Raw genomic sequence first — 14,349 nt, forward strand, 5'->3', positions numbered from 1 at the left:
AGTTGGGACGTGGCCACTGGCCTCATAGCTATTATCTGGAAAATTAGCCACCAACCTACATATATTCATAACCCACAGACAGAAATACAAGTCATCAAAGGGGGCGGATTTAAGGTCTTCATCTCCAGTGAGGGAGCTTTTCCAGCCCTTGTTTCTGCTGCAAGGATCAAATAGGGCAGGAGTGGGGCAGAAGTGCCCACTGGACCAGGCACTTCTGACAAACTCAGTGAAGTGACATTTCATTGTGGGATAGTCCCAGGGACAGGCTTGCAGTGTGGACCAGAGAGCCTCTCTCAGGGTGAGACCGATTTCCAGGAGAAACGGGCCTTGACAGTTGGTCCCAGGGACTAGCGTCTCCGGATGGGGCAGGTGGCCCTGAGCGCCCTCACAGACCACAGACTGAAGGCTCTGGGCGCGGAGCTCCCCACAGCCAGCGCGGCGACCCCGAGGAGACGCGGGCGCGCGCGCGCGCTCTCGCGCCCGGGGCCCAGGTGGGACGGCCCGCGCGCGCCTCGCCTCCCCCCGCACCCTGGAAGAGGAAACGCCCGCGAACGCGGCGCTCACTTTCCTCAGGCTGGGAAAAGTGTTGCGGAAGGAGACAAAGCAACAGGCAGCCGAGGGCTGCAGGACGCCGCCCCGCCGCCCGGCGTCGCCTCCGCCGCCTCCGCCTTGACGTTGCTGGGGGCCGGCCCGGGTGCCGGGCGGCCTCGGGCTCCACCGCTCAGGCCGGGTGCGCGCGGCCGCTGCCGGCCGTCCCGGGGCGCGCAACAAAGAGGCCGCCGCACTCGCGCGCCGGTCCGCTCGCTCGCCGGCCGCAGCCCGGGTCGCCCGCAGCCCCGCGGCCCCGAGCCCCACGCGCAGGCGATGGAAGATGGAAGGAAGAAACGCTGCGGTGAGCTCGCCCGCCATCTGAGCCGGGCTAGGGGAAGGGTGTGTGGAGTCTGTCACCGTGTCCGTACCTGACCCGGGCTTGCTTTTGCCTTGTCGTTTGCTCTGCCCCATCAGGATCCCTGGGCCACTTCACTTTGTGCTCTGATAACTATTTCTCTTCTCTTCCCCCTCCCCGCCCCCTCCGTTTTCTTTCTTTGTGTTTGTTGGGGAACCCAAGAGGGCCAACTTTTTGTTGTTAAGGTTTCGTGGTTTTTAATTCAGCCCTCTCCGCCTTGTAAAGCTCATCTGGGGAGAAGAAAGCTGGACGCGCCTTCTTGCTAATGATCTGACGAGGGAGGCATAACAGAGCACCTAAGGTGCTCCTGTTAGTCTGCCAGGTCAGCTCCCAGATTGAGTGCCTATCATGTTTCTCTGTCAGGAAGAAAAGAGAAAACCCTCGCACCGAGAGAGCAAACAGACGGGGAGATTTTCCCGTGGAACATCCCCGCTAGCTTTTTAAAGACATTTTTGGGTGACTCTCTTTTACATGCTTTGAGTCTCTCCATAGCTGTCCTGGCAACTGATAGGATGAAAAAAAAATCGCTTAAAAAAAAAAAACAGGCTAGCACAGATTATGAGGCAGAGTTTACTATGCTGTCCCCCTTAGTACTGTTTACTTTTGCCACTGTTCTGGATGTAGTAGGATGTTAAACACCACCAGGCAGGAGATATAATGGGCGTTAGGGTTGCATCTTCCAGACTCGGACCCTCCCGACGGTGGGATCAAGGATTTCCGCCGCAGAGAATTTCTTGAGTGGGTCCAGGTGCACGTGGAGGGAGGAAGGAGGTCTGGAGAAATCACTGTAAGTGGGATTTTGGCAAGACGTAGTGCAATTCATTATCTGCAGTCGAGTATGCACAGAGGCCGTTGCCAAGCCCAATGGCCATGAAGAAGAATTGTGCTCTCTAGGAGCCAGCTTTCTGTCGGGAGAGACGAGTGCGTGCTGCGCAGGATCCAGAGAAAGCGAGGAGTCTGTCTGCCTGCCCTACAGATCTGGAAGTCCCAGAAGAAGCCCTGGCCCTTGATGGGCTGGGGTTGGTTGGCTTTAGTTAAGGTGTAGGGAGATGTTCCTGCTGAGAGAGCGAATACACTTTCTGCCCTCTCCCAGTAAATGACTGCTTTTTGCAGCCTTGCTCAGAGCCTTTCCACATTCCCTGTAGAAGTTCTGAAGTCGTTTGTCATCTGCTATTCGTAGACCATGTCACCAGTGTTACAACGGGTTAATCTGGGTCTTGGTTAAGAGGTGCAGAGGTGAGCAGCAAGATGTGTATGCACCGCCTTCTTTGAGGATTATAGGGACAATGTCATTTGGCAATTATGAAAAGATGGTGTTTTGGGGTTTGGGTTGGATTAAAAGGTGAGTAATACATGCTGATGTTTCTGTTTCGTCTGCAATATATTCAGACTTGATTGAGCTTTAGGCGGGCAGAAAAGGAAACTGTAACCAAAGCCTGTGCTTTAGTGTGGAAATATGATTATAGAAGGTTGGGGAGGGGTCAGGTCTAACCTGGGTCACGTTTGCTGCAAGTGTTCTCCACCATCTTCTTCCAGGACCTTGAATGGCTTTCTTCCTGGGTTTTAGATTTCTTCTTCTTAAATAGTGCTAAGTATTGAACCCATAGTATGTATGCTATGCCTGTGCTTAGCTCTTTCCCTCCACACCTCCTGAGTTCTCCTGAGTTAAACCAAACTTGGCTTATTTAGGAGAGTATTAATGAAACCTTTAGATGTCATTAGGACGCTGATGGATTCCATACAGGATACTGATGACGTTCTCTAGAACGTTAGTTCTCAGTCTCGGCAGGCTTCTATCTGCGATGTTGTATGTATGTTCAGAAATGAAATGGTGCTGTTTCCCTTGGTACCGTTCTGTGTTTCTGAGTTATCGTCTAAAGCTCCGTTTGTAGTGACTGTTCAAGTTTATAGGGAGAAGAGGCTAATTTGAAGTGTTTAGCCGACACATTATTCTAAAATCCAAATTGCCATGCCTTGTTGGGAAATGAGGTGTAACTCTGAACATTAATAATGAGTCTTTGCTTATGCTATCTTATTTATACAAAAATAGCACATGTCCTTGCAATACTTGTTTGCCCAACCAAAAGAACAAATTTTTTTCTGTGCCCAGAAGGTCAACAAACTGGAATCCAGTTGGTGTTGCCAAATGGACAAGGACTTTGTTGGAACTCCAGGGCACAGGAGTGGTGGTGGATAATTCTCTTTTGACAACACCCGTGATATAAGGAAGCCTCAGCTCTTCTCTTCTCCCATGTCAGAGTCACACAGGGGCCAGGGTTGCCTTTTCCCCCTTTATTTAATTATGGCAAACAGCGATCTTGTGTGAAATACTCTCCACTTTTGATCCTGGACCAGTGAGCTACATCAAATGTCCTTGCTTTTGAGCTCTCTTAAGTGGTTGTTTTTGGAGTTCAGGATCTGGAGTGACTAGAAGCATCCCATCCCTTCCTGAGGCTGGGGCACTTTTCTTTTTGTATGTTTATTTATGTGGCTGTGCTGTGAGTTTGTGTATGTGCATATGTTATATTTACACATGCTGTGAGTTTGTGTATATGCACATGTTGTATTTACGTGTGTTGTGAGTTTGTGTATTGCGTATGTTGTATTAACATGTGCTGTGAGTTTGTGTATATGCATATGTTGTATTAACGTGTGCTGTGAGTTTGTGTATGTCCATATGTTGTATTAACGTGTGCTGTGAGTTTGTTTATGTCCATATGTTGTATTAACATGTGCTGTGAGTTTGTGTATGTGCGTATGTTGTATTGACGTGTGCTATGAGTTTGTGTATGTACATATGTTGTATTTACATGTGCTGTGAGTTTGTGTATGTCCATATGTTGTATTAACGTGTGCTGTGAGTTTGTGTATGTGCATATGTTGTATTAACGTGTGCTGTGAGTTTGTGTATGTGCATATGTTGTATTAACGTGTGCTGTGAGTTTTTGTATGTGCATATGTTGTATTAACGTGTGCTGTGAGTTTGTGTATGTCCATATGTTGTATTAACGTGTGCTGTGAGTTTGTTTATGTGCACATGTTGTATTTACATGTGCTGTGATTTTGTGTATATGCACATGATGTATTTATGTGTTCTATGGGTTTATGTATATTCATGCATGTATATGCATGTACATGTGGAGACCAGAGAACATCAGGTGCTGTTCCTTAGGAGCGATCCACTTCTGATACAGTCTCTTATTGGTTAGGAGTTTGTTATCTAGGTCAGCTGCTTAGTGGGATTCCTCTCTACTCTTCTCCAGTGCTGGGATTACATATGTGTGCCCCTGCATCTGGTTTTCTTAAGTGGGTTTTAGGGTGCAAACTCAAGTCCCTTGTGTTTGTAAAGTGTTTCATAGTGCTAACTATTTTCACTTATTCACTGAATTTATTGCACGTATTTTCGTGTGGGGCACCCTGAGAAGCAGCCGTGCCTTTTAGACAGCAGGCCCTAGCTTTTAGAGAATGCAGTCTTTACAGTGAAGGACAATGAAGTGCTACAGTCACAGCTAGTATTATTTTGAGTTCTGCCATACATATCTCCTGTCCCTGCGATAGCCATGAAGTCACTACTGTCATCATCTCCGTCTTTGATGTTCTGAGAAATGTAGTTGCTCAGGATCCCACAGCTAATAAAGTTACAATATTCAAACTCAAGTCATCTCCTGTTAATCCCCCTTTCCTGTATCCTCAGAGCTAGCACTGTGTGCTGCAGAAATTGAGGTTTCAGATCTAAAAGATGATGAATCCATCATCAGCCTCATTTGACAGATTTATTGGCTTAAACAGCTGCACGAGTGTTACGTGGCTCAAGAGATAAAAATTGTATCATTTCTTATCCAGAGTACATTAAAGAGTTCCCTATAGTCATAAATAATTAAAATAAAGAGTGAATCATATTAAAAATATCAGGTTGAATGCAAGCCCCGCTTATTTTAATTTCTAATTATAACACCTCAGAGCAGTTTCTAGCTGTTTCTGCCACAGTGGTGTTGACATAGAGAGGACTGCTTTTCCTTGTTATTTCTTCCCGGCCCTGGAGCTCAGAGCTTGTTGAGAAGGCATATGGAACAATACAGGGGGCTGGGGAAGCAGCAGAGGGCATTGGGAAGATCAGGCTGCGGCTGCTCCCTGCTCCCTTGCTGTCCCTTTTCTTCTCTGACCTTTGCTAAGGAAAAGTGACTTGGAGAAATGAAGCGGCTTGGCCTTCCTGTCGCTGCTGGTCAGTACACATGAGAAATAGAACGAGGTAAAACGTGGCTGTGGCTTCCTTTGCGTGGCCTTCAGGAGATCATTGGGGAAGCACTTATGGGATTGCTTTTCTGTATGTAAAATCCTGCTAGCATTTTTGGAACTTAGGGTTTTGAAACTATTTTCCAAGCAGCTGCTGGGTGAGGTAGATCGGGTCACAGGACACTGAAGAAGGGGACTGTAGGTTGTAGTGCAATTAGATGCTTGCTGTCTTTGTGATTATATTACTTTCTAGCTAATTTACAGTCGAACATACCATGAAATTGGAGGCAAAGCTGTATGATCTTTCAGGGCATCTCCTGTGACTTCCCCTTTGTGTGTATGAAAGCCTCCAGTGGTGCACGCATAAAGAAGGAGGCTGCTTTCTTGGGTCTGGAGCTTTCTGCATGCTCCCTTTGGACAGCTGTCTTTGTTTGTTTGTTTGTTTTTGTTTCTTGAGACAGTGTTTATCTGTGTGACAGTCCTAGCTGTCTTAGAACTAGCTCTTATAGATCAGACTGGCCTCAGACTCACAGAGATCCACCTGCCTCTGTTTCCCAAGTGCTGGGATAAAAGGCCTCCACTACCACTGCCTAGCTCCAGTTGTCTTTGTTTTACAAATATATTTCTGGTGACTCCAAAGGGTTCATGAGCTGGTCTGCTGGCACTCATTTCTTCTCATAAAATCTTCATGAGAAAACAAAATAAAGCAGACAAAAAAAAAAAAAAGCATCGTTCCTTTCTGGGCACTAACATAAGTAAATTAGGGCAGACATTAGTCCATACTATTCGTCCATCCATTCATGTATTCACGGAGTCTCTAAACAGGCTTGTCTACTGATCTAAGCTGAGCAGAGAGAACCTGCGAAGAACACTCAGAGTCTTCGAGCTGTTCTGCGGAGAGTCAGACTGTACAGTTGGTAACTACTGACATTGCTGTATCCAAGAATTCAGCTCTGGTGAGCTGATGGGCTCAGTCAAGCTTTTCTTAAGCATGCCTTCATAGAACTTTCTGTTCTGTTCATAATGTCCTGTATCTCCCTTGTCCAGTAGCCAGAGTGTGTATGTGGCTAGTGAGTACTTAATATGGCTATTCTCAAGAACTGAATTTAAAATTTTATTTAGTTTCAATAAATTTATACAGTCTTAGGCAGCTACTGGCTATTTTGCTTCACAGCAAGGTATTCCCATGAAAGTGTCATTGTTTGACCCTTTGGCTACTCCGGTGTTTACTAACTGGACTTTGATAAATTGAGAATTGTTCTTACCACATCATGTCTGATAGCACAAGGGTGGGGAAAGTATATGTGAGATTTTAGTGAAAGTAAATAAATTCATTTAAAATAATGAGAAAAAAACATAATTACTAGTAGTAGCTATTAGGAAGAAAACAGGAACAGAGTATTTTTTTTTAACTAGAATTAACATAATTGGGAAAACTTGAGTCTGGTCTCGTTGAGAGTTGTCTATTGCTTTAGCTTCATTGAAGAATGGATGCCAGTGTTTGGAGAGCTTAAGGAAGCGATGGCAATGTTACAATTGTCTTCTGACTTTACTGTAAGGAGTGTCTGATGCTCACCTCAGGTTCTTGTGAATCTGGATAGCATAGGCATGATGATCCAGTCAGACAGTGGTGGGTATCCAATCAGTGAAGGTCTTTTCTTGGGATGCATACAGAGCTGTCTTGGAGAACCAGAAGGTCCTCAAAGAACATGACGACAACAGGAAAGTGCCGGGATGACACGCATATTGTTATACAGATAGAGAAGTGAAAGTGAGAGAAACAGTGTCCTCACGAGACCAGGACAGAGAAAACCCTCAGCTACTCTGTGTGACAGATCTAGGAAATAAACAGCTACATTACAGGGTCCAGGGTTGTTCCGTAGTTATGCATACCAAACTGATTGTGTGTGCAGTTTGTGTGTCGAGATGAGAAAATTCTCAGCCGTGGTCAGAGGCAATGAACTCTCTCTATGTTCGTGCTGGCTTTGATCTCTCTTTCTCTCTCGTAAGTGCTGGAATTACAGTGTGAGCCACCCTTCATTATGGTTTTGATTTGCATTTCTCTAATGTCTGATATTGTTACATCTCTTATGTATGTTGGCTACGTGTTCATCTTCTTTGGGGAAATAGTTGTTCAGGTAGTTTCTGGACTCCTGTCTCCTACGTCATATGTGCTTTTCAAGCATCTTCTACCATTTTTTGAATTGCAATAAATGTTCTTTATCTTAAGCAAAGAATCATTAGCTATACTTACATAGTTGCTGAAATGAAGAGACAAATTAAGCAAAACTATTGTTTTTATACTTCTTTCTGGTAGAAAAAAGGGCAGAGCTGGGCATTGTAAATGGACGTTTTCTGTCCCACCTGCCAGTTCCCAATTAACACTCTGAGGCTTAGTATCAGTTACAGTTGTTTGGCCAATGGCTTAGTCTTCTTATTGGCTAGCTCTAACAATAGATTAACCCATTTCTATTAGTTTATACTTTACCATAATGCTCGTGGCTCGTTAACTCATAACTTGCTTCCCCAGTGGTTACATGGTATTTCCCTGACTCTGCCTTTTCTCTCTTTGTTTGAACTTCCTACCTAGCTTTACTCTACTAAGCCACTGGCCCAAACAGCTTTATTCATCAACCAATAAAGGCAACATATATATAGAAAGACATCCACATCAGGGCGTGGTGGCACTCTGGAGGCAGAGGCAGGTGATCTGTGTGATTTGGAACTGCAACATAGTCTATATAGAAGAGTGAGAGAAAGAAAGAAAGAAAGAAAGAAAGATGGATGAAGGAAGGGAAGAAGGAAGGAAGGAAGGAAGGGTCTAGCCTTGGGCTATTCTTTTTGGGTAGAACTCTGAAGACTTTGAGATCAATACGTTTACTGAAAGGAAAATCTGAAACAATTTCTTTTTTTTGTTTTTTTGAGACAGGGTTTCTCTGTAGCTTTGGTGCCCATCCCGGAACTAGCTCTTGTAGACCAGGCTGGCCTCGAACTCCCAGAGATCCGCCTGCCTCTGCCTCCTGAGTGCTGGGATTAAAGGAATGCGCCACCACTGCCGGGCATGAAACAATTTCTCTAGATCTTTTGTATCTAACACAGTGCTTTCTTGAATAGGACAGAAACCCACCTTTTGAAAGAAGACACTGAACCTAGTCAAACCTGCTTGGTCTTTATAGATGCTATTATTTCACCACCTTAATAATGTCTTCTATACCTTTCTGTCACAATAATCTCCCAGCTTCAGAACTCTAGGGATAGCTGAAGATTCTGGTTTCGTAGTACTATGAAAGGCCATCTGTGCTCTATGAGCCTTTTGTATCATTCTGAAGAACAGGATGCTGGAATCTCAGATCTAACTTGGTGACAATGACTCTCTAGTGGTAGCCTGTAAAGTTTAGTTGGTTCTATTTAGTTGGTGTGTTCTCTAGGTGACAAACAGCCTTCCCCATGGGAGATCACAAGATGTTGACCTAGCCATGCTTGCTTCTGCCCCTGTGCCCAGCAATGTGTTTAGATCGTCTTGCCATTGCTGAATCTCTGGAGGCTTCCTATAGGCACATGGAACTCCATGAATCTAGTGGGAGAAAGGGCACGTGATGGAAAGCAACACAGGCATCATTTTACATATTTTCTACTTTGATTGCTTTATGTGGCTGGTTTGAGTCTCCCGAAGAATTTGCTAGGTGTATAGCCCCAAGAGGAGACCGTTTCCTCATACAGGAGATTCTGCCTCAGCAGAAGGGAATGATATTCGTGGTTACCATGCAGACCTTCCTTTATCTCATTTGCATCTGGAATCTGTCATAGAGGTGTAGCACCCTAGGCAAATGATTTTGACATCCCTGTGCCCTACGGCCTCATGGCATCATTGAATACCTAACTAACATTTACTAGTTGGGAAAAGCTTAGGACTACATGGAAAAGCAGTAAGTGGACTGTGAATATGACCTTTGGGTGGAAGTTATACTTATGTAGGAGTAGAAATATTGCCTTTCTTAAGGTCACATATCTGTTAAGTAGTATACTGACCTTTCTGGCATCTGTCTGTGATTACCTGTAAAAGTGCTAAATAGATGTCAGAAGAAAAAAACTTAGAGCTTTGTGTGCTGCTTTGGCTCATAGTAGTCATTTAATAAATGTTCGATGACTTTTCTAAATATCACAGACAATTAAATAGGTTAGTACGAGAAGCCTCCCAGGAAGAGATGGGCAGTGGAAGTGCTTGGATGTTCAGCCGTGGCTGACCGTGGCGTAGAATTGACAGGTCATGACTGTTTGTGTCTTCCTAACTTCTGTTGGCTTCACTGTGGACTTTTGTTGCATCTCTGTTTTGTGGAGGTGGAATTCTCCCAGTTTTGAGTCAGCATTTATGAGTTGCAAGTTTCAGGTGTGTGGCTTGAATTATAAGTCTCTTCTTGCAAATAACAACCTAGAACACAAAAGATAAGGGTAACGGTACTGTGAAAGTCCTCACCTGTCCCTTGCCTCCTGGGAGAATCTTCTGATGGAAATAGATAAAGACTAGGAGCCGTGCATGCCTGGTGTGATAAAACGGTCTTAGAAATCCCTTGCATCCATTCATTTTTTTTATTTTATCTTATCCTTTTCCTTTCTTCTCCTTCCTACTTTTATGTTGAGACAGGGTTCCATGTAGCTGAGAATGACCTTACTGTTTGTGTGCCTCCTGTGCTGGTATTCTAGGCATGCACTGCTACACCCCAGTTACATGGTGCTAGGATGAAACCCAGGACATTGTGCATGCTAGACAAGTCTTCATGGACCAAGTTACATCCCCAGCCCCATCTTTTATTCTTGACACATTTCTTCCTGCATCCTGGTGAGACTTTATGTCAGTTGATTGTCTCTCGTATTGTTGAGTCCTGTTTTGGGCCATGAGGAGCGCTCTAGTAAAGCATAGTAGGATACTCTAAAACTGGAGCTCAAGTAAAGATACGAAGCTTATAGATGTAAAAGACCTTGATAGTCTTAGGGAAGCTAAAGCCAGTTTTTAAACCGTTAGACCAGTATCTATAAGTATATACTTACTTAAGTCAGTGAAGTGCGATTTAGTTATAAAGTCATATATCAATAAAATAATCAAGGGAGTTATACATATAACGATAGTTATCTTTTTTTTCAGCCTAAGTAGTGTATATAGGGATATTTGTATCATGGGTTTTTATATTTTATAAATAATGTTTTATTTTGTTTCCTTTTAATAATGGAAATTTAAAACAAAATAAAATTATCTAATGATAACTTAATATTTTTGGCCTGGAGCTCACTTTGTAGCCCAGCTATCTTAAAACTCGTGGGAATCCTCCTGCCTTAACCTCCTTTGTGGTGAGATTATATGCATGTGTCACTGTGCCTACCATGATGTCTTCTTGTGGGGGTGAATGAGTGGTTATTCTAGCTTATACTTCAAGGACACAGTCCATTATTAAGAGCAGTCAGGGCAGGGACTGAAGCAGAAATCATGGAGAAATGCTTCATGGCTTTTAAAGCAGTCTGTTTGGCATTTATTCTGAAATCGCTCTTACCGTGCCTCTGTTTTATTGTTTTGGGGAATGTTTTGTGAAGAGTACCCAGTTTTAGTAGTAAGTACAACCATCAAAATCTTGGGGAAAACACAAATGCTTCTTGGTAATCTTCCCGTGAGCAGAATTTCTTAAGTTTGCCAGAAGCCTGATGACCTCCTCTGATTATTAGTGATGGTGGGCGTCAGCTGGGATGTCTTAAGTGGTACTTACTCACCTTCGAGGTGGTTAGTGGGAGCTTCTACTATGCCCATAATCCCAGAAACAAAAGCAAGCTTATTATATGCAAATTAGTATGATTATGATATTAATATTAAGGCAGATGAATTAGCACTTTTTAAGATTTTGTTTTAAAATCACTTTTCTCTGCCTTTCACCATTTCTGTTGTATGCAGAGATACTCCTTTGTGGGGTAATTCATTTCTACACACAAACAGGTGCTGAAGGTAGTTTCCTTTTCTTTTATTTAGAAGACTCTTTTAACTTCCCTAAAGTGGCGGCTTATAAAAACATGATCTACCATGTTCATTTACTGTGTATGTGCTGAAGAATAGCAGTTTTTTTTTCTGTTTTGCGTTTGAGTCCAGAAGTTCACTGAAAGTGGGTAACACCCAGACTTTATACATCATAAAACATAAGGTGCTTGCACCACACAGCATAATTTATTTCCCTTTCACCTGAAGAAATCAAAGTCCATTACCTTGGCCTGGCCTCCTCAGCCTGCCTGCAGGAGTTAAGTGTGCTGCTGAAGCAGGATTTAGAGTTCTGAGGAAGCATGGCATGGTGTGTGGAGAACCGCTTTACAGTGGGCCTGAGTTTATGGGGCTAATTTAATGATCAACTAACTGAATATGTGTGTGCGTACAAAGTGATCTACTTAAAACCAGCACTTTAAAATGTTGCCCATGATACTATAATAGGTTATATGTGGCTCTGTAACACAGTCACCTTGCCTTTATTCTTACACTTCATTCAATGGATACTGAATTTCTCCGTTCTAGGCATTGTTTTAGGTGCTGGGTTTTCAGTGGTTGACAAAACAGACCAAAACAGATGTGTGCGTATGTGAGAGAAAGGGAGAGAGAGAGTGTGCTCTTATTTCTTTACGCGCGTGTGTGTGTGTGTGTGTGTGTGTGTGAGAGAGAGAGAGAGAGAGAGAGAGAGAGAGAGAGAGAGAGAGAGAGAGATTGTGGTACAAAGTCTTCCAGGACAAAATAAAGGACAGGAGGATTGTTGAAGGTTAAGAGAATAGGAATTCTGAACAGTATGGTTGCTTGCAGATGGTGAATGGCCTGAAATAGGGAACAGCAGATGCAAAGTCTAGGGCAGGGTCATGTTCTCAGCCTTCTAGGAACTGGGAAGTCACGAGCAGAGAGGAAAGTAGACAAGATCAGCAGTTCCCTGAGGAGCCTTGTGGGATTTTAAGAGTATGGGCTTGCATCTAGCACTAGTAGGGATGCTGTTGAAAGAGTGTCAAGTAAGGACATGATATGATGTGGCCTGTGTCTTTATAGCAGCTGTGTCTCAGGAGAATAGATTGTAGTAGGCAGGGGGAAGCGGGGAAATAGACAGACCTGTTAACAGACAGTTCTTTGAGCAACACTGGCCTGAATGGACCAAAGAGATATGGTTTTGATTTTTCCCCTTAATCTCTCCTCCTTTTCTGAGATAGGGTATCACCCTATGGCCCAGGCTCTCCTCGATCTTGTGACTGATTTTGTTTCAGACCTTCTGGGATTATAGGCATGAGCCCCCACACCTGGCAAGGAACTCAGTTTTGCAGATTGTTTGCATGCTTTCCAAAGAGAGGTCCAGCCGGGAGATAAATACTGTGGAGTTGTCAGATGCTTTACTAAAGGAAATCCACAAGGAAGTAATTGTCAGTGAGAAAGAAAGAGGCTTAGTCCTGCTGGCTCACTGGAGGTATTTTCTAAATAAAGGAGAAATAAAACCTTGCATATTTATTTGCTGTCACAAGAGGCGTCAAGTGAAGACACTTTAAGGATGGATCATGTACTTCTTAAAAGGTCAAGTGAAATGAGGGTCAGGTACAAATTGACTGGAAGCATATCAACGGAGAGATCATGAATGAGCTTCTTAATAGTCATTTTGGTGGAGCAATGGTGAAGAAAAACTGACCAGTGAAGGTGGACACAAGTAGGGAAGTAGAAAAAGAAACATTCTGTGTCTGTTGACAAAGATTTAAAGGGTTTTCCTACTGTAAAGGGAGTAGGGGATGCAGCAGGAAGCAGGGGAAGGAGGTTTAAAATGGGAAATAACAACCTGAGTATTGGCTGGGATGAGAGCGACGAGGAAAAGGCAGATGATGCCTAGTGCAGTAGTACAAAAACAGCTGGAGTCATCTGGCTTGTTTCTCAAACACTAATTCTTGTTCGTGCATCAAGGATATGTGTACTGTGTACATGCTAGTGCCTGTGTTGTGGTGTGCAGCTGCATGTGGCATGTGGAGAACAGAGGTGGGTATGAGCTGTCACCCTCAATTCCTTTCTACCTTCTTTTTAAATAAAAAAATACGTTTGCCATTTATTTAGTACATGGGTTGTGTGCTGGGTGTGTGTGTGCTCTGTGGCATGAATGCAGCTGCCCTGGTGTGCCATTTGCTGGTCAGAAGATAGTTCGTCAGTCTGTTTTCTGTTCCTACCGTGTGAGTTCTAGGATCACATTCATGCAGTCAGGCTGTGCTTTTATCCACAGAGTTCAGTCACTGTCCTCTACCGTATTTTTACTCAGATCCCCATGCTTATACCAAAGGCACTTTATGGACCAGCACATATTAGCAGTTCTAAAATGATGCTTGCTTGCTTGATTTATGTATTTGTTTATCCATCCACCAACCCATCCATCCATCCATCCATCTACTCTCCTATCCATCCATCCACTCATCCATCTGTTGAGGGAACTGCGGGCTGCATTCCTGCCTCCCAGCTCCCAGCCGCCTGGCTAGCTTATGCCCCAAAATAACGACACACAAACTGTATTCATATAAAGACTGCTTGGCCCATTTCTATTAATGTGTGTAGCACCACGAGGTGCGCTTACCAGGAAGATTCTAGCCTACGTCCATCCTGGGTCGGAGCTTTATTGCATCTGCCCTGGAGAGCAGAGGCCTCACATCTGAGCTCACTTCCTCTTCCTCCCAGCATTCTGTTCTGTTTACTCCACCCTCCTATGTTCTAACCTATCAGGCCAAGCAGTTTCTTTATTAATTAACCAATGATCTTTCTTCATCATCTATCCATCTATCCATCCATCCATCTATCCATCCATCCACGCATCTATTATCCATTCATCTACCCATCTATCATCCATCCATCCATCCATCGATCCATCCATCCATCCACTCATCTATCCGGTCCATCCATCCACCATCAATCCATCCATCCATCCATCCATCCATCCATCCATCCATCTATCTAATTTTTGGTGTGTATCATTTCTGTTCATCTTAGTCACCCAGGACATCCCTAGATCAAATATCCATGTTGTCTAAAGTATATGTTGCCTGAATTCTGTTGGTAATTCATGGGTTCTTTAGCAGTTATTTGGAACACATTTTCCATCAGTTTTTCAGCATGCTTGTAATCTGATTTCCTATGAACTTATTAGGTA

The 14,349-nt window shown here is 43.8% G+C and overlaps 1 protein-coding gene across 1 annotated transcript in view; it reads left to right on the forward strand.

Annotated features, from left to right (window-relative positions):
- The first annotated feature begins 692 nt into the window (after nucleotides 1-692).
- Psd3 (pleckstrin and Sec7 domain containing 3) overlaps nucleotides 693-14,349 on the forward strand; it is a 372,681-nt gene continuing 359,024 nt past the window's right edge. Inside the window, exon 1 of the mRNA XM_041674594.1 lies at nucleotides 693-892. Coding sequence (XP_041530528.1) covers nucleotides 872-892 — 21 coding nt within the window. The 5' untranslated portion in view covers nucleotides 693-871. The remainder of the gene's footprint in view (nucleotides 893-14,349) is intronic.

Source organism: Microtus oregoni, unplaced genomic scaffold (assembly GCF_018167655.1).
Source record: "Microtus oregoni isolate MIOR12 unplaced genomic scaffold, Mior012 000025F_ref0000491, whole genome shotgun sequence".
Taxonomy (NCBI): domain Eukaryota; kingdom Metazoa; phylum Chordata; class Mammalia; order Rodentia; family Cricetidae; genus Microtus; species Microtus oregoni.